Source organism: Mobula hypostoma, chromosome 23 (genome assembly GCF_963921235.1).
Source record: "Mobula hypostoma chromosome 23, sMobHyp1.1, whole genome shotgun sequence".
NCBI classification, from domain to species: Eukaryota; Metazoa; Chordata; class Chondrichthyes; order Myliobatiformes; family Myliobatidae; genus Mobula; species Mobula hypostoma.
Genome location: NC_086119.1, coordinates 24,109,009 through 24,132,209, shown reverse-complemented (window position 1 = coordinate 24,132,209; position 23,201 = coordinate 24,109,009). Strand labels below are relative to the sequence as shown.

Genomic DNA, 23,201 nt, shown 5'->3' with positions numbered 1-23,201 from the left:
GATGCTGGCTGGCCTGCTGCGTTCCATCATTGTTTTGTGTGTGTTGCTTGAATTTCCAGCATCTGCAGATTTTCTTGTGTTTACGTATCAAAATCTCGACATCGTTTCTGCTAAAATACAGTGCTACAGTAATTGTGACAAGATAGAAGCTTGGGATAAGTGCTGGCTTGGGTTCTTAGCTTTTGTCACTTACACACCTTAACGGAGTTCAGTGCCCATCTGAGGGCTCCATGTCTGAGAAAAGCAAAGACAGTCATCCTCCCCATGAAACAAGTATCTAGTTTGTGCATCAACTATGATGAATTCTCAGCCGTTAAAGCCCATCAGCTACTAAGAGGCTCCTGCCAGAAACAGGTCACAATCTGAACTCTTTGCACGCTACAGAATCCAACACTTGCAAAATGTAAACCAGGATTTTAATTCAGCACAACGGGCCAAAGGTGCAAAACCTTCTCAGGACACCTTTTTCACAACCCCCCCCCCACCAAACCCCGCATTCCAAAACAGAAGCATAGGGGATACTTATGCTTTTTATTAGTAAAACAAGAAATGGAGGATTTTTTAAGTGGCTGTTGAAGAGCAGAAGTGTGATAACTAGAATAAAGCAACAGTATTAATTTTGCCTGAGTCTGCGATGACCAGGTAAAAATTTATTCCTTCTTGGTAGGATTAAACTGCATAGTAAAGCAACACGCTGCCCCATGCCTCCAAAATTCATTCCATTTACATTCTGGAGGCAGAATATAACAAGACATACTACTGGATGGAGTGTTTAATGTCACCAGCTGAAGAGTTCCTACATGTATTTCTCTGTCCCAGTTCAAACAGGGTCATTGAGTAAGGGAAGACACTAAAGTAGTGATAAAGGCTCTTCAGCCCATTAGGGTAGGGGTGGTACCTCTGTAACAAATCTCTTATTTAGGTACTCGCAAAAAAGGTAGTCTCACTGCTTTTATGTTAACATCAGAAACCGTTAATGTTCCACTAACAACAGCTTCTCAGGACTCCACCTTTAAAGAGCTAACCCACTCTAATGTTGCTTGAATGTTATATCCCTAGTCCAGAAGCTAATGTGGCTCTACTCATGGAGAAGGTTCCTTATGGAAATCTGGAGGAATCACTTCATTTTTACTTCTAATACTGCTTACTTCTACAACAAATTTGGAATGTAGAATTCTGTTGGCAAGACCAGAACTATTTAGTCTTCACAAGAATTCACCTCTATATTGCTCACCTTTGCATTTGCTCTATTATCAGCGTACAACAGAAGTTCCAAGTCAATTGTAATGCTCAGTATGAGAGCACTTTGATGCACAGGTTAAAAGTATAACATTTTCATGAAAAATATCAATCCAAAGTAGAACTGTGATACTTGTACCACTAGATCATGAATGTCATTTTCCACTTAAATTTAAAAGGCAATTTTTGGATATGAACTAATAAACAAAAACTCTAAGTACAATGCCATGGGGTGCTTTTCTCCCCACTATAATTTCGATATTAGTGTCTGAGGAATTCAGACCTGTTTGGATACAGTATCACTTCCCCTTAAGCAACAGGCCGTTCTCCCACAGTCACATCAGCAGCCAATTGTCCACGGGGTTATCACAATTGAGACCAAGTGGAATTCCACTTACTCCAGCTCTGTACCTATTTATTTGTTGGGTGAAATCACAGTCATACCATCGCCACTGTGAAATAAAGGCAGGGATGGGGAAGTCATTTTGCACTTGCTGCTCAAGAGCAGTTTATCCAGCTGCATCACAACCGACTCCTGCAACAAATCCGATCACTAGAGCAACCAGTCTTTGTCTGCCTTTCATTTCCACTGCATTACCATCACTACAACCCAGCAAATTCTATTTGGAGCATAGAGGTGACATTTGAATGCAGCAACCCCTACTGGAGGGGAGGAGTAATGGGCCTTAAAAATGATTGATCATGTAAATAATGAAAAAGGTCCAACACAAATACCACAAACTGTACTGTCATCAATAATAAATGTGGCATTAAATAAAATTTATAGAAACCCTACTATAAGTTAATCAAACCTTACTATAAGCCAATCAAAGCATAAGATACTGTGTTTTTATCAAAGTTCTAATACATTTATAAAATATAATAAATTAATCATTTTCAAAGCCCAAGCTAAAAACGTTGGGTATTACCTAAAAGAATGACCTCTGTAAAATAGGTAATTAATTATAAACCTGTCTAGTTAAACAGATGCTGTTTGCAGTTTAAAAGTTACAGGAATGGATTCAACAGGTATCAATAAATGTCCCTTGAATACTTCCATTTCAGTTTATTTGACCTTTTTTTTTTAAACTTAAAGCATTAGAGTTACACAGATACAGGCCCTTCAGCACTGAGTCTGTGCTCATCTTCAACAACCCATTTACAGCAATTGGGGAGGATTTTCTGAGTGAGCAGTCTAGTGAAATTGGAAAATGTTTCTTTCAGATGCTTCTACATGTATTCAGAAAAGATCCCCATTTACTTGCAATACATCAAGGCAGCCAAAATAGGAAATGCTGGCAGGTAGTTGTGAATTGGAAGGACCACACATAAATAAGATGATTGTTAAAAAAAAAATCTCAAGAGTAGAAATACAGTGAACGCTCCAGTTTGAACTGGAGTCCCATTTTGTTGAGAGGCTCAATGTCTATGACTTGCTAATTCTGAACGTTCTCGATTCCCTTAAGCCATAAATCCATCAACCTTGTTCACCTGCTGATGTGTACCTACACGCACACTGCTACGAGTTGCGAGATATAAAAGCTGCGTGTAGAGTAACAATTCTTCACTTTTGCTGCTCCCATCCTTCCCAAGCTGAATCATAAGGAAGCTGTGGAGGCCAGATCATCGGGCGTACTTAAGGCAAGATTAGTCAGGGTGTGAAAGGTTAGGGGGAGAAGGTAGAAGAATGGGATTGTAAGGGAAATGGATCAGCCATGATGAAATGGCAGAGCAGACTCAATGGGTCAAATGGCCTAATATGTCTTGTGGTCTAATGTTCACAGGTAGACAGACATGTCTCTCCTGCTTTCCTCTATCCCATGCATGGCTGGAGGTCATTGGGCAGATGAAGAAATTGCAGAAAATCGGCACTGCTGCATCATGGCCGCTCACCCTCAATAGCTTGTGGAGACAATTATGTTGTTCAATACACACCATTTTTTTCTTTACAAGAAACCAAATTCAACAGTTAACCTGCAATCATTAGCTGACCACCCTACTCAGCATTCCCCTAAAATCCATTTCCTCATGGTTAAAGTTTGCACATAAGATCTTTGAGAAAGTTCTTCCAGACCTGGTTACTTACAGATGTTATGTGTCAATCAGTCAGAGAATATGCTCGGGTTCAGCCTGGAGTTAAGAAGGCAAATGACAAGTTGGTCTTTGGAGCCAGAGAGTCTATTCACTTGAAAAGAAAGGGATTCCAAAGAAACCTACAAATTATAACAAACCCCAAGCAAACTAGCTACAGAATCCTGATGTTTGAACGGTCCTGAACCAAAAATCACAGTTCAAGGTCAGGGATTGTGTTATTTGGAACTGATTTCAGGAGAAATTTATTCACCCAGAGATACGAATCTGGAATATTCTACCACAGAAGGTATCAGAGGCCAAGTTATTATATATTCACACACAAGGAGGGAAATATACTTCTTAATGTGAAAGGGATAGAAATATGGGGTGCAGGATTGTGCTGAAGGATCAAATGGCTGACTCCTGCTTCTACTTTTTGTTTCCAAACATTTAAGGTTTTTACTGAATGCACATTCTCATTTCCCCGACACAACACAAGAATGGTGAGAAATTTACTGTGGTAAGGTGCCATTTCTTAATCCATGGACTGAAGGCAAAATTGATTTGAAACCACCAGTTACTTTAGGCTGAATCTTTTTTGGGTAAAAATCTTAACATGATTACAAGGAAAGGGTTAAACTGCAAGTCATCACTACGTGCTGTTACTAAAGAGAACAATTCTTCTGTCATTTTAAATCTTCCTCCTCATATCTTTACCCTGTGCATTCAAACTGCAGACTCTTCTTTTGACACCACAGCTAAAGAGAAAACACTGACTACTCCTGACATGTCACGACTACTTATTTGCTGTTTTCTTGTTGGATTTGGCTATGACAAGGCAAATGGAGAAACAGAGAAACTAGTTTTTTTTCATCCCAACTACAAACTGGTTTAAAATAGCCAGTAGCTCCGTTGCGCCCCTCCCACCATATAAATTTAAAGACAAACCCTCTCCTGAAAATCAGTCTGGCTGCACAAACACCAGCAGGATCCACCTGTCAATTGTCCGACAATGTGCTTCAATGAAAATTCAAATTGCAACATAGTTGGGAATGAACTATATCTGATGGCTTTTATTTTAACACAAGACTCTCAAAGACTCACATCACTACCCTCTCGTATACATACCTTTGCAGTTCCTTATTCAGGATGATGGCACTCCACTTTTTGAGAGACTTAGCTAATGGCAAATTGTAGGGGTTGGCTGGATCTGGTACAACTTTCACTTGGCTGCTTAACTGCTCTTTCAGGTCAGTCCCTGCTTTAATTTTTTTCAGAAACATCTATCGATAGCAGCAATCAGAATAACAAGTGTTACACAAAATATTAAAATATTTTCACAAACTAGAAGCATCCTAGTTTGATTGCACAGTTAACTAGCACTGCAAACCATAAGGTACAATGTGCCTTTTCACAAGCGAACCAGAAATTTCTACCTTCAAAGGAGCTGAGTGGTTTAGTTTATAGATTTGATTGCTGGCAGTTTGAGCCTTTATCTTCACCTGTCATCTGTATCTTTAAGGCATATCCAGTACCTTTCACAAGGCCGTGAGAGTTGAGGGTTCAATGCAGTGCCATGAATACAGACATTGATGTTACATCACATTCTGGTTAAATAAAATTTATCCACACTTCACATCTCGGATACAAATTGTGAATTGTTGAAAAAAATGTCATCAGGCTAGTGTCAACATTTTCACGCTTGCAATTCCGCTCCCCATAATCGTGAACATCTGTGTCTGTATGGCTGTTGCAACAGAAAGGCAGAGCCACTGTTCCTGTCAGGCCGCTGCAGAATCCAGTCTGTGTGTCCTCTATGTCGAAGCGGGGGCATCCATTGTCGACAGAATGCGCACAATTTCAGCTCTCTGAGTGGGGGAGATGTGTTGAGTCATATGCACGATAGAATCCATGGCAACTTCAGGATTGGCCTGCACCAGACTGCAAACACAAAGCAAATAAAAGCATTATCTTCCGAGGCCTCCAAAATCATCTTGCACAGAGCTTGACTCTTACACATATAGTAAAGAAACACTTCTTTAACCGATTGTAATTAAATAAAAGGAACAAATGTACCATGTTAAGTGCATGAAACACAGGAATTTAATTCTACTCAATGGCAAAATACACCCTGAAGAGTAAATAAACACACCCAAAGTTGGTTGCTATTAAAGAGGTAATCATCATTGTTTTGAGGTTTCAGAGTAGCCAGGAACCACTTTCTCCATCCCAACATTTGCTGCAATGCCCACTGGTTATGTTTATGATGCAGACAATATCACCTCGGCAACTGCTGTCTGCTTGGATCTTGAGGTGGTAACTACCCTCTGTGGACTGGAGAGGAGGTCTGGACAGGGGCCACAAGACCAGCATCGGCGCAGTTTTTTTCAACATATGCTTTGCAATAGTGGGTTCAGTTTTGGTCACCCTGCCATAGGAATGATGCCATGAAGCTGGAAAGAGCGCAGAGGAGATTTACGAGAATGTTGCCAGGACTCGAGGGATGGAGTTGTGGTGAGTTGAAGAGGTTGGGACATCTTTTTCCTCGCAGAATGAGGGGCAGTCTTAGAGAGATGTGGAAAATTATGAGGAGCTCAGATAGGGAGAACAGTCTTTGGAGAATCAAGAATTAGAGGGCATAGTTTTAAAGTGAGAGGAGAGAGATTTTAGGAACCCGAGATGCTTTTTATACAGTGGATAGTCAACGTATGGAATAAGCTGCCAGGGGAAGTGATTGAAGCAGGTCCATGAACAACACTTAAAAGCAGTTAGACAGGTACATGGCGAGGAAAGGAGGACATGGACCAAATGACAGAAGGTTTCAAAGGTACATTTAATGTCAGAGAAATGTATACAATATACATCCTGAAATTCTTTTCTTTGTAACCATCCATGGAAACAGAGGAGTGCCCCAAAGAATGAATGACAGTTAAATGTTAGAACCCCAAAGACCCCCCCAGCTCCCCCTCCCACATATAAGTAGCAGCAAAGCAACGATCCCCCCTCCCCCACCAGCAAAAAAAAAGCATCAGCACTCCCCCCCCTCCCCCCACCACCGAGTTCTCAAGAGTTAGATAGAAATCTTGGTTGACATGGACCAGCTGGGTCTGTACTGTACATCTTAAACCTGTGTCTCGATCATCTCTCTCACTTCCAAATAACTAGGTTCAACAAAGGCACCTGTGACAAGCCAGCACAGCACTTCCCTATACCTGAACTAGTACTGGTCATCTGCTAGGAAGGAGGTGATCAGCAAGTTAGTGAGCTGGTGCAGTAAAATGTGCCATCTGGTACTCCTGTCCCAAAGCCAATGAAGGCAAAGCACTTGCAGTCAGGGCTGGAGCTGGGCTCTCCCAAGGAGACCAGGAAAGGTGGACAGGAGATCACAGATCAGGAGCACTGCTACTGGTGGGGGGAGAGAGATCAGGCGTAAACAGCAGCTTTGGGGTCAAAGAATAAATACAAGAGTAGGGATGGGTGACAATTTAAATTAGCTTCTCATCAAATTATACATCTCCCAGGTTACCACTGCATGGTTAAAACTACGCTCTGGTGAGACTGTTTTTCAATGTCCCCACCCCATGATTCCCCAAAAGGAGTGTCGGATAGGGAACGGCATCTTTGCATATACGTGGCAAAGAAATTGTGCCAGGTTTGCTAGGCTGCCTCATTCAAGGCTGAATCTCCTTTTCCCTGAAAGGTATATGGAACGTATGAAAGGTGCATGTTCCTTACTAATGTAAGGAACGACCATCAAGAATTAACCCTATTCATCATTTCCACGTATTAGGAAATTGCTGTAGCGTGGCGGCAGGTACATTAACGATGTTTAAAACAAAAAACGACAACATTCCACAATTATACAGAATAAAGAATTATATAAAAATAAAGTTAGGAGTAAGAAATGGACTAAAATGTGCATAAATACATAAATATCAGCATGAATTCACAATGTAAGCATTATAGAAAGGGGTTTAAAATGTTTACAGTGCAGTGACATGTAATAGATAGAAGGGGATGGGGGCAGCAAACTAGAATGGGACTAGTCTGCTTGCTGTGGGCTCCCATTCAGCATTACTGACCACTGCCTGCAGGGGGTGCAGTCACGCAGCTGCAGGGCAAGATGCAGCTATGTTGCAGGCCCTGTGAACTTTATCCACTGACATTCACTTGATGGCAAGAACGGTGAAGAGGGCATCAGCGATCCATGGAATTCATCAGGGCACTGGGAGAAAGTGGCCAAAAGAAAAACAAGAAGAACACAAAAGGGGCAGATTGGGGAGACTCGAAAGACCTCAGATGCTGGAATCTGGAGCAATCAACAATCTACTGGAGGAACTCATCAGGTCAAGCAGAATATGTGGGAGGAAAGGAATTGTTGACATTTCAAGTCAGAAACCCTGTATAGTCAGATTCAGATATTTTCCCCATCTGTTTTGTTTTTATTCAAAAACAAAGGGCAAATACAAATCTTATACAAAGCAAATGAAGTGATAGAAGGAATATAATTTAAAATTACTGACTATATTAAGGAAGACACTTCTTGGAGTCAATTTCTGATTACCAGTTGGATTTTGTAAGTTAATTCCAGTGGTTTACAGATACCTTCAGAACAGTATGCAACATTTCAAATCAGACTGAGCCAGGTCTGTTTGGTTTCTGACCTGCTTCCACAGAACCCTTCAGTCATTGAGAGTTTGTGATTGTTAATACACACACACATGCATTGCTGAACTGAAAATTAATACCCTGCTGTGCAAGGCCCCAGGGAAAGAAGTAACATGCAAATTAAGGAGCCTTCCGAGAATCATCTGGAGACGTGCTGGATAAATCTATTTGTTTGGGGAAACAGAAGATGGGCGTAGTGTTTATCTTTGCAGAGGGCTCCTTCTAAATACACAAGCACATACAAAACTGTGCATATTGCAGACAACAACCAGGAAAAGCACCCAAGCAGGGTTCCATTTGGTTTTGAGACTGAGAGGATGCAGATCTCAAATGGAACATCAGAGGGAAGTTCTGGGATTTCGAGTGAGGAGGTTATCTCTACAGCTGTCAAAGGCACGTTCTTTAGCTCAGGCAGTTGATACCTGTAATTTTTTTTTCGGGGTGCTAAGTGCATTTCAGAAATGTGTGCATTAATATGCATCCTGCATAATCTGTACAACAGCAAATAAACCTCACAGTCTCAGATTTCATGGTCCTGCATCATAATTTGCATCATTGCTATTCTCTCTGTTCCCTTTCTTCTTACACCACAAAGGTTCCGGGTGAAAAGATTTGGGAACCAATTCCCAAGCTTCCTTTGCCGCTACTCGCAACCCACACGAGAGAAGTTTGATGAACTCAATACACAGTTAAAAAAAAATTTGCTCTGTATCTAATTCACTCCTCCCCTGACCCCTGTGACACAGCTAGAAATTACAGCAAATAGCTGAGATAGACAGAGGTAGTAATGAACTTCCCAATCGTTTCTGAGTAAAAACCTGAGCCAATCACACAACCAAATCAGGTCTATTCATTATGTCATCTATTTTGTACATGTTGTTTTAAATGACATGTGATGGCAACAGAACACAAGATTTGTAAGTCAGGGATTTATGAACACGAACGTCAGTAATTGTTACAAGGGGAATAACATTTGCCCGGTTTGAAATGAGTAAACTCACCTCCGTATCTGCTTGAGAATATAATCTCTGCTGATGTATTTGATGTTCTCATCAATGACCGACCGAGCGCCTTCCTCCTCCAGCAGCTGTTTCTCCAGCCATTCCACCACATCCTTGTTGTCATCCCAGAGATAGGCCTGGAAGTGAAAGACAACATGAGTATGCAGTTGCTTTATACACAAGACCCCAGAAGTGAAATCTGCTGGTAGATGTTAACGTAAATCAAAATAAATACAATTTATCTGTTCACAGAATGTGGCCAGCATTTTTAGATTATGAAGACACGCAGTCCTCTTTTATTGTCATTTAGTAATGCATGCATTAAGAAATGATACAATATTTCCTCTGGTGTGATATCACAAAACACAGGACAGATCAAGACTGAAAAACTAACAAAACCACATAATTATAACATATAGTTACAACAGTGCAACAATTCCATAACTTGATGAAGAAGTCCATGAGCACAGTAAAAAGTTCAAAGTCTCTCAAATGTCCCACATCTCACACAGACGGGAGAAGGAAGAAAAACTCTCCCTGCCATGCCCAACCACAATCCGTCTCTGAATCATCCGAAAACTTCGAGCCTCCGATCAGCTCTCCGACACTGAGTACTGAGCGCCATCTCTGTCCGAACGATTCGACCTCAATCTCGGTCGCCAACAGCAGGCAAAGCCGGGGATTTTGAGGCCTTCCTTCCGGAAGATTCCCGATCGCGCAGTAACAGCAGCAGCGAACTGGCGTTTCAGAAATTTCTCCAGATGTTCCTCTGTGCTTTCACATCCGTCTCCATCAAATCAGAATTGCCCACGGCCCCTATTTAACAGATACGATATCATTTTTCACCAGAGGGCTGCGCACACGTAGTGCGCTGCTCTCTCTCCTCCCGCCTTTTTTGCTCATCCTTAAATGCTCCTGAAATGATGGACCATTTCAGAGAGCAATTAAGTGTTAAACACACTGTGGTGGATCTGAAGTTCATAAGACCATAAGGCATAGGAGCAGAATTAGGCCATTTAGCCCATTGAATCTGCTCCGCCATTTCATCATGACTGATTCAATTTTCCTCTCAGCTCCAGTCTCCTGCCTTCCTCCCGTATCCCTTCATGTCCTGACCAATCAAGAACCTATCAATCTCTGTCTAGGATAGATTTCCTTCCATGAAGGATTTTGTTGAAACAAGAGGGTTTTATGGCAATTGGTAGTTTTACGGTCACCTCCACTAACGCTAGCTTCCAATCTCAGGTTAATTAATTACTGAATTTCCTGGTAATGGCATTATTATGCATTCCGCATAATCTGTACAACAAAGTTACCAGAATCTCCAAGAACTCATTTCCCTAGATCAACAGGCTCCCTGAAGGCAAATGGTGCTAACTTTCCCAATATGCAATTTGAGTCTGCCAGGAATACGGGAAGGAGGTTCACCTCTGAAAATTAACCTGATTAATGGTTTGTTTTCACAACATTATATCAGAAGTCATTTAGCTAGATTTAAAGCAAAGATATTTATGAATGGGAAGGCCCAAAGACAATAACATTATATACATGAAAATTTTCCTGTAAAAGCCTATATTACAAATTCAAAAGCAGAACATTTCTTCAGACACTTTGAAGTACACTCAGTGGTCACTTTATTAGGTACACTTGCTCATTAATGCAAATATCTAATCTGGCAGCAAATTCAAGGCTACAGCAGAAGACCGACCACAGTGTGTTCAACTCCAGTACTCCCTGTACCAAATAAAGTAGCCACTGGGTATACTTCATGATCTTCTGCTGCTGTAGCCCATCCACTTAAAGGCTCAACATATTGTGCATTCAGAGATGCTCTTCTGCACACCATTGTTGTTATGTGTGGTTATTTCAGTTACTGGCACTTTCCTGTCTGCTTAACCAGTGTGCCCATTCTCCTCTGACCTTCCTCATTAATAAGACATTTTCACCACAGAACTGCAGCTCGCTGGGAGATTTTTGTTTTCACATCACTCTCTGTAACTCTAGAGACTGTTGTGCATGAAAACCCCAAGAGATCAGCAGCTTCTGAGATACTCAATCACTCCACGGATGAAGTCACTCAGCTCACTTTTCTTTCCCATTCTGATGTCTGGTATGAACAAAATCTGAACCTCTTGACCGCGCAGACACGAGGAAATCTGCAGATGCTGGAATTTCAAGCAACACACATAAAAATTGCTGGTGAACGCAGCAGGCCAGGCAGCATCTATAGGAAGAGGTACAGTCGACGTTTCAGGCCAAGACCCTTCATCAGGACTAACTGAAAGAAGAGATTTGAAAGTGGGGTGGGGGGGGGGGAGATCCAAAATGATAGGAGGAGACCGGAGAGGGAAGGGATGGAGCTAAGAGCTGGAAACCACGTCGACACATTTTATGCATTGAGGTGCTGCCACCTGATTGGCTGATTAGATATTTGCATTAACAAGGTGTACAGGTGTACCTAATAAGGTGGCCACTGCATGTATATCCAGGTGTGTCATCCTATCAGGGTAATAATAAAGGGAAATATACTAATCTATATGTCAGCACTTTACAGGCATTTGAAGGCAGTATGCAATCAGCCATGTTGTGAAAGAGGTGTAAAATTGTACGGTAAACAGTTAATTGATGGCCTTGTTCACTCTTGCTCCTTGCTGCCGCACTTAACTATCACCAGTCTCCAGCTGCCCGCAGCCCTGTCAGTGTACCAAATAACCTCCTTTACTATTAGTTTTATGAGAAAATTCTTCCCGACAGTAATGGGATAAATGCAGAAGCTTGCATACAAGTATAATGTTGTAGGAATGCCTTTTGGTTCAGAGCGCTTCCTTGGTTTGGCCCTCATCTATCACATCGACACTCCAAACTAAAACTGCTGAGACTTTTTACAACATCGGGACAGAACCTTGCACTTCTCAGGACTTTGTGCTTTCTTTGCTGCTGAGTTGGTCATATGGCTGACTCTTTAAACACAATTGGAAGAAAATTAAATATGCTGGGTGAACCCATTTTGCTACGGGCTCCTTAGAGACCGAGTGAAAGGGGCAAGGTGGCTTTCTTGGGGAGAGCTGCAGGTTTGTTCCATTAGGGGACGACCAATACGCAGAGTCAGCGTTTGAGCAGCCCAGCCAAATGATGCTGCAGTGGCCACGCCATCAGGTACAGCTCAAACCAAAAACGTCTTTGAGGCAGCCACTAATCCCAACACTTTTGTTTGAAGGTTGGCTTTGGGATGCATGCCAACTCAGAAGGTGGCCAAATAACTTGTCAGCAACATCAGCAAACTGATTCTTGAGTGAACCGAAGGAAGATGTCAGAAACCGCCTGGTAAGCACCCCAGCTGGTTTGATTCTATCACAACACGCGCTGGAAATTCAGCATCTTGCACAGTGAAGAGCATTCATCAGATTTCTGTTAGTAGCTGAGATCTACAGCATTTGCTGGCTTTTTAATTTCACAGCAGATGAAACAGAACAGCAGTGCTGGATTGCAGAGGTGGTCAAGGCAACCTCCAGAGAAGCGGATTCAGAATGGCTTCAATGCCTCTAGGAAACAGGCAGGACACGTGGTAAACTCCCTGCCCATATTAACAGTTAGCAATTGATGACACATGGCACTCTTCATACATAATCTGCACCTCTGCTGTGGATTCAATCAGCATTCTCAGTAACAGACGTCGTATGAGTATAGTAAGCGTTAACAATGGCCCCACTCTGCAGATGGAACAGTCCATATCTGTGGTACAAGTGTAGACAGTACTTTAATCACAAACAAGAGAAAATCTGCAGATGCTGGAAATCCAAGCAACACACACAAAATGCTGGAGGAACTCAGCAGGCCAGGCAGCATCTATGGGAAAGAGTACAGTCAACATTTCGGGCTGAAACACAGAACCAACAGTCACCAGGCACAAAAAAGATAGCAAGTACATACAAGATATCAGTAAAATGCAGTTACATTAACAAAAAATGTAGTTCAAGATCATGAGCCAATGAATGTTGCAGCAGTCTGCAGACAAGCACAATATAGCTTGCCTTCTGCCAAGCGAACACTAGGGGGCAGTAACGACTCCAGTTTGGTCGCAGCGCCACACCGGCTTGAGGCCTAGTCCTCGCTACAGTCAAGGCCACACAGCACCCCCGCCACCTCCCCATAAATCAATGAATTGGACTTGCAGAATTCCACATAATCAATGCCCAACAGGGTTTTGTGATCACACAAGAAAAACAACCAAGACGGTCACTCGCTGTTGCACTGCACGCCGAGGGCAACAGGTACATTGAGCACCACCAATTGCAGTATGCAGGATCCCACCAACTCGGATTTGCAAGATTTGGAAACAGTTCAATGGTGCTTCAGCTGGGCCCAAATGCAAGGAGTGCCTGTAGCAGTTCTGTGGCAGTAGTCACCAAAATGTGCTGTTCAAGGAGGCATCTCAGCAGCAGCTCAAGAGCAATTAAGAATGGTCAATAAATTCGGATTGGAAGGCTGGCGGGAAGATGGCGGCGCGGCACAGCTCGCAGCGGCCACTCCGGTGGTGATGTCTGTTGTTTGTCAAGTAGGGTGCCGTGCAAAATCCTGATTAGATGGAGACGGACATGAGAGCACGGAGGAACATCTGGTGAAACTTCTGAAATGCTGCTTCACTGCTGCTGCTACTGTGTGGTCCAGAATCTCCGGAGGGGAAGGCCCCGAGTCCTCGGCTTTGCTTGTTGCTTGGCGGCCGGGGTGGGGTCAAAGCGCTCGGCAGAGGATGGTGCTCGGAGAGGCTGTGTCGGAGGGGCTGGTCGGAGGCTCGAAGTTTTCGGACGGACTCAGAGTCCGCTGCTTCCAATGGTGCTGCATCGGCAAGTTGGCAGCGCTTGGAGGTTCATGGCGGGGAGAGTTTCTCCCTTCTACCGCCTGCGTGGGATGATGATGAGTCTATTGGGACTTTGAGACTTTTTTGTTTACCGTGCCCATGGTCTGCTCTTTATCAAATTATGGTATTGCTTTGCACTGTTGTAACTATATGTTATAATTATGTGGTTTTGTCAGTTTTAGTCTTGGTTTGTCCTGTGCTTTCTTGTGATATCATTCTGGAGGAACGTTGTATCATTTTTTAATGCATACATTTCTAAATGACAATAAACGAGGACTGAGTGTCCTCATAATCTAAAAAAAATACTAGCCTTGAGAACAATGTCCACGTCCCAAAAAATGAAAACCAAATTGACTGTGTGGATCACTCTCACTCAATGATCTTTTAACAACTGTGTATAAGATGATGAGAGGCATTGACTATGTGGATAATCAGAGGCTTTTTCCCAGAGTTGAAAAGGCTAACAAAAGAGGGCACAGTTTTAAGGTGCTTGGAAGTAGGTACAGAGGAGGTGTCAGAGGTAGGTTTTTTTTTACGCAAGAGAGTGGTGAGTGCGTGGAATGGGCTGCCAGCGATGGTGGGGGAAGCGGATACGATAGGGTCTCTTAAGAAACTCCTGGATAGGTACGTGGAGCTTAGAAAAATAGAGGGCTCTGGGTAACCCCTGGGTAATTTCTGAAGTACACCTTTGGCACAACATTGTGGGCCGAAGGGCCTGTATTGTGCTGTAGGTTTTCTGTGTTTCTATGTAACAATTATTGTGACAAACTGCCACTTGAACCTTGTAAGGAAACTGCTGATGTCTGTGAGATCGTAACATATTATGATAGCGGCCACGAGTCAAAACCGTTCTATTGGCTGTAAAGTGATTTGGGACATTGCGAAAGGAACATAACGACTGTCTAAATAATAGTCCTTGCATGATTTATCTCAGCATCTTCAGAACTGGAGGAACCAAAAGGGAAATGGTGGGCACCACGGTGGCACAACACTATTACAGCCCAGGACATTCCGGAGTTTGGAGTTCAATTCTGGCGCTGTTCTTTAAGCAGTCTCTGTGCGTCCTCCCTGGGGAATGCATGGGTTTTCCCCGGGTCCTCTGGCTTCCTCCCACAGGGTTTTTTTTTTACGCAAGAGAGTGGTGAGTGCGTGGAATGGGCTACCGGGATAGTTAACTGGTCATTGCAATTTGTCCCGTGATTAGGTTAGGGTTAGTCAGGGTTGTGGGACTGCTGGGCCGGCACGGCACGAAGGGCCTACTCTGTGCTGTATCGCTAAAACAAAAATAAAGTAACTGAAATACGGAAAGTTATCCTAATTACTTATCCGACTTCCAGATACAAATGTATAGTTCTGAGGCCTCTACCTCACAGAAGCGTAGCACTGCATTCCGCTGGTGGATCAGTTATTTCACGTGACTACCGACCAGGCTAAACCCTGAGGCAGCTGAGGATCAGATTCATTGGTTATTTTTTTTTCCTCCCCCCCCCCACCCCCCAAATAATTTTGGCAACACAAACCAAAGGTGCTGCACAAAAATTCTGCCCTAGACCTTTTTGGCAGTTCATAATTCAAAAATGCAGTTTCAAGCTATAAAATAGTCACATACAAAACCAAGTACTGCTTGGCAAATGAGATTGAAGATTCAGAGGATGTAAATGACTGTTCATTTTAAGCTCACATAAGTAATGCAGATTTACTCGAGAATTCCAGTGCAAGTGGTTTCGGAGAATATTTAATACTATTAATATTTTTAATCCTTTTGGTTTTAATTAAGTAACAGCATGCCAGTTCCTATCAACACATTCCAGGGTGCAGATTAATTGTAGCTTAATATAATCAGAGCTGATTGTTGTAAGTGTTAGTTAACGAAACAGCTGCATATAAATTGTATCCTACCTGGGGATGTTGGCACGGTTCCAGAGTATATTTGCTTTGTGCTTTAACAAATATTTGAAGCAAGGATATGACCATGTTTGGGGACAGTTGTTTTTCCCCCTGATCTGGGATGGTTTGAAACTTTATTTCTCTATTTAACTTACGACACATATTCTATCAGTTATTAGCCCCTGAGAAGCTACTAGATCAGTGCCTCAAATGAAAGAAAAAGAGAGCACTCTGGATTTACCATGGCCCCTTTGATCTTTTCTGTTCATTTTAAATGGAATTAGTTCTATTTTTTTTAAACTGGAATTGTCCCATTTAGCAATTTTGGATCCTTGGAAAGGCATTTCATTTTCTTCAATGCTGAGCAGTTTCCTGATTTGAAAACAGAACATTTACATTAAACACCAGCATGCGGTACCATTTTTGAGTGTTCTGATCATAAAATCACAGAGATTCTGTATGCAAGAGAGAATAACATAGAAAGCAAATAAAACAGCATATGCTGGGATCTGAAAGAAAAGAAACAGAAAATGCTGGAAGAACTGAGCAAGACAAACCGTATCTGCGGAAAGAGAGAACAGTAAAGCCCAAGAGTCCCTGACCCAGGACATTAACCGGCTGCCCTTTCCACAGATGTTGCTTAACCTGCCGAGTTCTTCCACATCTTTTGCTTTTGTTTAAGAGGAACGTGGGTCTACTGTTGGTGCGTTTGATGCCTCACAATTTCACTTAAGTTCCAATTATGCTGGAAAGTACACAGGGAATACTGAGATTAGTGTTTAAGCTACATCCAAGTAATAGAAGCAATATCAAAGATCTAATTTATCTAATGGATCAGACTGAGAGTCATCTTAAGATTACAGAAAATTGCAAATCGTATTGATTCATCCATTTTGAAGTTCTACTTTCCCTATCTATTAAATTATACTAAACGATTACTGTTAATGTGGCTAATTTGAAGTCGTTCCATGCATTAAAAATTCAAATTATACCATAAACAAGGTAAATAATTATATAGGAATTTCGTACTAAAATAATTTGAACAGATAATTTGACAAAACAGCTTTGAGTCACGAGGAGCCGGACAGCACAGAGTAGCTGTACTTGTCCACATAGATCTCAATGAGAAAAGGCACCCATTAATCTTGCCATATAATTCAGCACCTTCAATCCCGAATGTGACAGCATTACTGCACAGCACTGAATTTTGACATTTTTGAAAAAAACATGGCTTTGATTGATTTATTTTTGGAAAGGATGGCAACGCAAGACAACTTAACACATTTCCCGACAAGAATGGGTAATGTGCAAAATGGGAAAAAAATCTAGGGCAACAAGACACTTCTGTGATCAATCTTCTGACGCTCAAAGGCACAATGCAAAAGAGTTTTTAAGCTTGCATCTAGCTGGGCTGTAGATAGCTTTATGCAAAATATTGTAAACATTTCAATCTCAATGATGACTAATTTTGCTTTGAAAAGAAGAAAAAAAACTCCAGGTTTAGTGCAATTTTGCTCTATGGGAGGTATTTGTTCCTTGGAAGGCCATCGTTCCACAGTTGTAGAGTCCTTCTTGAGGGAATAAAAAATGACTTTTCTGTCAAGGTCATCTTCTCCTTCCCAAACTCTCCTTTTATTCTGATCCAGTTGTAGTACAAAGACATTATTCTGAAATACTTGGCCAGGTCTTATCGGTGGTGATTTATTTAGTACTTCAGACTGCATCAAGACTTGGACCACTGGGTTTGTGCTTGGAAGCCTGGGCATCCTCACCCTACTGGGCCCAGGAGAGTAAAATACAACTGTAGATAGTCCAGAATCCCCAGCCCACCGATATCATCTGTTGACCCACCCCGATGCCCCCTAGGCAACACTGTGGCTTTGGGCCCAGTTCCTGAATATACAAGCACATATAGAATATTAGTAAAAATACAATGACACAGAACATGCATGTATATAATCCAGACCTCCCAGCCCACCAAGATCATCTCTCAACTGGTCCCATGCCCACTCCAATGCCTGACACCCACTAGGCGATACCAGGGCTTAGAGGCCCAGTCCTCTCATATACAGGCGCATACAGAATATTAGTAAAAACACAATCAGACAAATATACACGTATGTAGTCCAGACTCCTCAGTCCAACTGAAATTTTCAGTCGGCCACAACTCTGCCATGCTGCCCCTGGTAAGGCGCGACGGTTCAGAGGCCTCTCCCCGGCGGCTGAAAAGCATGCGGCCCGAGTCCCTTGACTGCCACCAAAAAAATCCGCAGCCGACCACAACAGAGCTTCTTTTCCGGCTGTGCAAAACGTTGGGAGGGCAGCGTCGTCTCTGTTCTGGATGCCACACCACCACCCCTGGAGAAACAGCTTGGCTTCGTCTCCTCACTCCGGCGGCTGCAAACAGGTGACACCAAGGCTTCGGGCCTTGTCCTTGCTATGACCGAAGCCAGGCAGCTCCCCCACCATCTGCACCTGCTCTCATCCGATAAATCAGTGAACTGAACTTGCGGCGTACCATATTAAAAGGGGTCTTGCGATTACAAGAAAAGTGACTATGACAGCCACTCGCTATTTAACTGCGAGCCTCTATCGGCTCAGCAGCAACACGTTGCACAGCTCCTTAATTATCAGAAGCTGTTAATGATGGTGACAGCCGGGGCTGCTACCGGTCTGAGCCTCGCTGGAAGCACAAACCTGGAAACTGTGACAAGGAGTAACAATGAGATTGGTGCTCTGACAAAGTTCCATAGATATAGGGTGGGGAATATTCTGACTGGTTGCATCACAGCCTGCTAAGGAGGGCTCCAATGCACAGGATTGCGAGAAGCCTCAGGAAGTTGCAGACTCAGCCAGATCCATCACAGGCACAGGTCCTCCCCACCACAGAGGGCATCTTCAAGATACAGTGCCTCAAGAAGGCAGCATCCGTCACTATGGACTCTCACCATCCAGGAGATGCTCTCCTCTCATTGGGAAGGAGGTACAGGAGCCTGAAGACCCTCATTCAATGATTCAGAAACAGCTTCTTCCTCTCCGCCATCAGATTTCTGAACGGTACATAAACACTACCTTGTTATTCCCTTGTTTCCACGATTGATTTACTTTTCTACCTGAGAGTAACTTCGCGTCTTTACACTGTACTGCTGCCACAAAACAACAAATTTCATAGAAGTCAGTGCAAATAAATCTAATTCTAACTCTAAAGAATAGGGAAGTGCAGGAGTGAGGGACCAACTCTGGGAAGGGGAATAAAACAGTCCAGAGAGTTCTGGACAGTAGTCTAGATGCCCCTCCGCAATCATTGTTCAGTATTCTCTAGGTATATTATGGCCTGAATCGCAGGTAAGACATGTTATATTGCAGACACACGAGACTGCAGATGCTGGAATCTGAAGAAACAAACAACCTTTTGGAACTCAGTAGGAGGAAAGGAATTTTCAATACTTCAGGTCAAAACCCTGCACCAGTCGTGATGCAAGGTTTTAACCCAAAATATTGACATTTCCTTTCCTCCACAGATGCCGATTGATCCACTGAGTTCCTCCGACAGACCGATTTTTCTTTCTGAGAGGGCTGGTTACTAATTCCTGTATCTTGTGCTAGGAAACTCCTCCCAATGCCAAGCTATCCTTCACCAAGCACCCCAATGTTCTCCTCAAAACTCTCACCACAGGTTGTTGCCAAATCTGGAAGGGACAGTGCATACTAACAATGAAGTGTACTAACAGAAAGGTACTCATGGAAACATAAGAATAAGACAGAAAGGCCCTTAGTACAAAATAAAATATTAAGAGATCTTAAAACAAAGTAAATTTCCAGAATCTGTATCTGAATGTCTGAAGCATTGAGAACAGACAGACAAATTATCCATGTAAATGGGTGTAAGTAGCTACAATGGGGTTGCCATTTCACTTTGGTTCAGAGTGAGCAAGACTGGGAGGTAAATGTTCAATGAAGGATGACCAACAAGGTAAAGGTCATTAACAATAGCACATACTGATTCCCACTCTGTCCTGGTAACTTCAACACAAATGCAGCAGAAGCAGAAACACAAAGCCTGCAGATGATGGCAATCCAGATGCATCAGCAGGGGAGATGAGGCTGAGTACAGGGCTACGGTAGGAAACTTTGTCACATGGTGTGAGCAGAATTATCTGCAGCTTAATGTGAAAAAGACTAAGGAGCTGGTGGTAGGCCTGAGGAGAGCCAAGGTACCAGGGGGTCAGTGTGGACATGGTGGAGGATTACAAACACCTGGGGATACGAATTGACAATAAACTGGACTAGTCAAAGAACACTGAGGCTGTCTGCAAGAAGGGTCAGAGCCGTCTCTATTTCCTGGGGAGACTGAGGTCCTTTAACATCTGCCGGACGATGCTGAGGATGTTCTACGAGTCTGTGGTGGCCAGTGCAATCGTGTTTGCTGTTGTGTGCAGGGGCAGCAGGCTGAGGGTAGCAGACACCAACAGAATCAACAAGCTCATTCGTAAGGCCAGTGATGTTGTGGGGATGGAACTGGACTCTCTCACGGTGGTGTCTGAAAAGAGGATGCCGTCCAAGTTGCATGCCATCTTGGACAATGTCCCACTACATAATGTACTGGTTGGGCACAGGAGTACATTCAGCCAGAGACTCATTCCACCGAGATGCAGCACAGAGCGTCATTGGAAGTCATTCCTGCCTATAGCCAAACTTTACAACTCTTCCCTTGGAGGGTCAGACACCCTGAGCCAATAGGCTGGTCCTGGACTTATTTCCTGGCATAATTTACATATTACTATTTAACTATTTATGGTTTTATTACTATATAATTATTTATGGTGCAACTGTAACGAAAACCAATTTCCCCTGGGATCAATAAAGTATGACTATGACTATAACACACAAAATGCTGGAGGAACTCAGCAGGTCAGCAGCTATGGAAATTAATAAACAGTCGACGTTTCGACCCAAGACCTTTCCTCAGGGCAGAAGCATTTTATATACACTATCTTAGCTTTAGGCCCTTCATACTGCCTCCATATATTGGTAGATTAAGTGAACTGACATCGGCAAAATGCTCCCAGAACCAAAGTCGCCGGTTTTCAAATCTGGGTAATACTGGGTTGGTTACATCGGTCAGAGTACGTCAAGTGTACGGTCTCATACCAGACACACTGCACCAAGCTCTGCCACGGCAAGAAATTATCAGGTGGGCAGAGGAAACGATTCAAGGATATTCTCAAAACCTCCTTGAAAAATACAACATCCCCACAGTGAATCTCTGGCCCATGACTGCTTTAAGTGGAGGCCAAGCAATTAAGACGGCACTGAGAGTTTTCGGTCCATGAGTTGGAAGGACAGAGGCGATCCGTGTAAATGGCAGTCACCCACTTACCTTGCCAAGCACCATCTGTACACGCACACACACCCCACACATACATACACTCTTTAAGCATTTCAGTGACAACTGAATTATTTGATTTAAGTGCTTGAGGACCCAATTTGCTGAACTGCTGTTTGAATCTTGTAAAAAAAAATTCTAATCTCCACAGATCATAAAGATTATAACTTTAAAGGCATATAGGTTTGGATAGCTAACCAAGTAACTATAACAACACTATCTTCTCTTACCTTAGACATTTAGCCATAGGTTTAAGAAAATATAATGCAACAAGTAAAATAATTATTTGTATAGCAACCTCTGCCAATCTTCGGTCAAAATGTGATTAAAGCAGAAGACTACTAACAGTCAGTAAAAGCATAAAATCTTAACTTGCAATCAGTGACTCAGAAACGTACCTTTACAGCGCCTTCGGCCTCCACAAACCAGCGCCTCAGCATGGCCTGAATCTGCCCATCAGTCAGTTCAGAGTTAGCATCCAAGATCTTTTTCTTCACTGTATCTTCCAGCAGCAGCCTGCGCAGACGCCAGTAGAAGAACGTACGTGATGTTGGCCAATCCAAGATATCCTGCAGGTAATGAGAAACAGTTATACAATCCTGCTTTCCACAACCTGAACTTTACTCTGCACTTCATTCCAATCTCAAAACTTCAGATTCTTCCTTCAGATACAGATGCACGGCCCTTATTTTGATTTTCAGCATAAAGACTCCATCCCTTGCTGTCACCCGAAGCACGACCCAGAAGTTATTACACATTGCAGAAGGCATGCCAATGATTGGGTTGTGGGCCCTACCATTACCAAATGGCACCAACTTGAGGCGTGACTGAACACTATGCATTTTGTAAGATACCGGAAGAGGCCAGTTTATCATAGGTAGGGACAGAAGCAAAGGAAGTGGGTGTCAGGGACAAATGGAGAGGTTGAACAATCAGTGGAGATGACGAGGGCGGGAGTAGGGGGGAGAGAAAGAAGACTCATAGGACAGGAGGTTGCAAAGGATGGATAATAACTGATGTGGCTTATTGCATTGAAAACCCAATCTATGAATCAATGAGACTTCGGCTGTTCAGGGAGTGAACAATTACTGCTCCCCTGAAGAATGTGAATTAATTTCCCCGACAAAGTTTAACAGAGAAGAGTGTGGCACAGGGGATGACATATTTGACCCGGCCTTGGAGAAGTATGGTAGCCTCAGTAGGATGAGCGCAACAGATTTTTTAAAAAAAATGAGAACTAGACTCGAGGGGCAAAGTTACAAAGTTGCATTGTACTTATATTAGCTTGCACTTAGAAGGCTATGCAGCGAACAGAGGTGGTTTGTGGAGCAATTCTCCCCACTATTTGGCAGCCTAAGCATTCAAAGGGGAAAAAGTTGGAACTTCTCTGCAAACTGCACCTGATGCAAGGCCAATGGACAATATTAAACATAATTCTGCTCCATTTGGCCTGGTTAAATATTTCAGGGCACATGAAGCAAAAGTAAAAAGTAGGACAACAGAATGACCAAACCGGCCTAGAGTGGGATTTGATATCTGCCTGTGCTTACAATCTTCCTCTTTCAGTTTGCTTCCAGGCTGATCGAATGAGCGCAGTCACATGTTTAGATAAAATCACTGACTAAAGCATTACCTTTAAGAAACCAATTCATATCACCAAGCATAGGCCAAGCCAATTCCACAAGGAGTGCTCACTTCATTTCTAGTACCACATAATACATAGGCAGTGGTACAATCCAAGGAACTATTTAGTAATTAAACACCATCAGTCTCATTTCTCACTAGATAGGTAAATAAATATCAATGCTGCTCAGTCAGGATCACATGGAACAATCTTAAAAGCCGCCTCTCCAGTTTGATCCCATCCTGTATTTGCAGACACACACGCAAAGACCTAAGCTATCAGATGATGCTTAAATGGTAACTTCTAGTGGGATTTCAGAATTATATTCATAGCCTCATCCAAAGCCATGACGAAATTAGTCCATGAGAAATGAAATGGAGAGGGAAGGAAGGCTGTGAGTGCTGCGGTGACGAATGGAATCCAAATGGAATCCCTCCTGATTCCGGTCTCTATTCTCATTAGTTA

At 42.8% G+C, this 23,201-nt stretch overlaps 1 protein-coding gene across 2 annotated transcripts in view; it reads right to left on the bottom strand.

The window, feature by feature from the left end:
* Window positions 1-23,201, bottom strand: part of acaca (acetyl-CoA carboxylase alpha) — a 289,052-nt gene continuing 265,851 nt past the window's right edge. For both annotated transcript variants that reach the window (XM_063031453.1, XM_063031454.1), the window contains 3 exons: window positions 21,511-21,681; window positions 8,982-9,118; window positions 1-5,253 (listed from right to left, as the gene is read on the bottom strand). In XM_063031453.1, coding sequence (XP_062887523.1) covers window positions 5,127-5,253; window positions 8,982-9,118; window positions 21,511-21,681 — 435 coding nt within the window. In that variant the 3' untranslated portion in view covers window positions 1-5,126. The remainder of the gene's footprint in view (window positions 5,254-8,981; window positions 9,119-21,510; window positions 21,682-23,201) is intronic.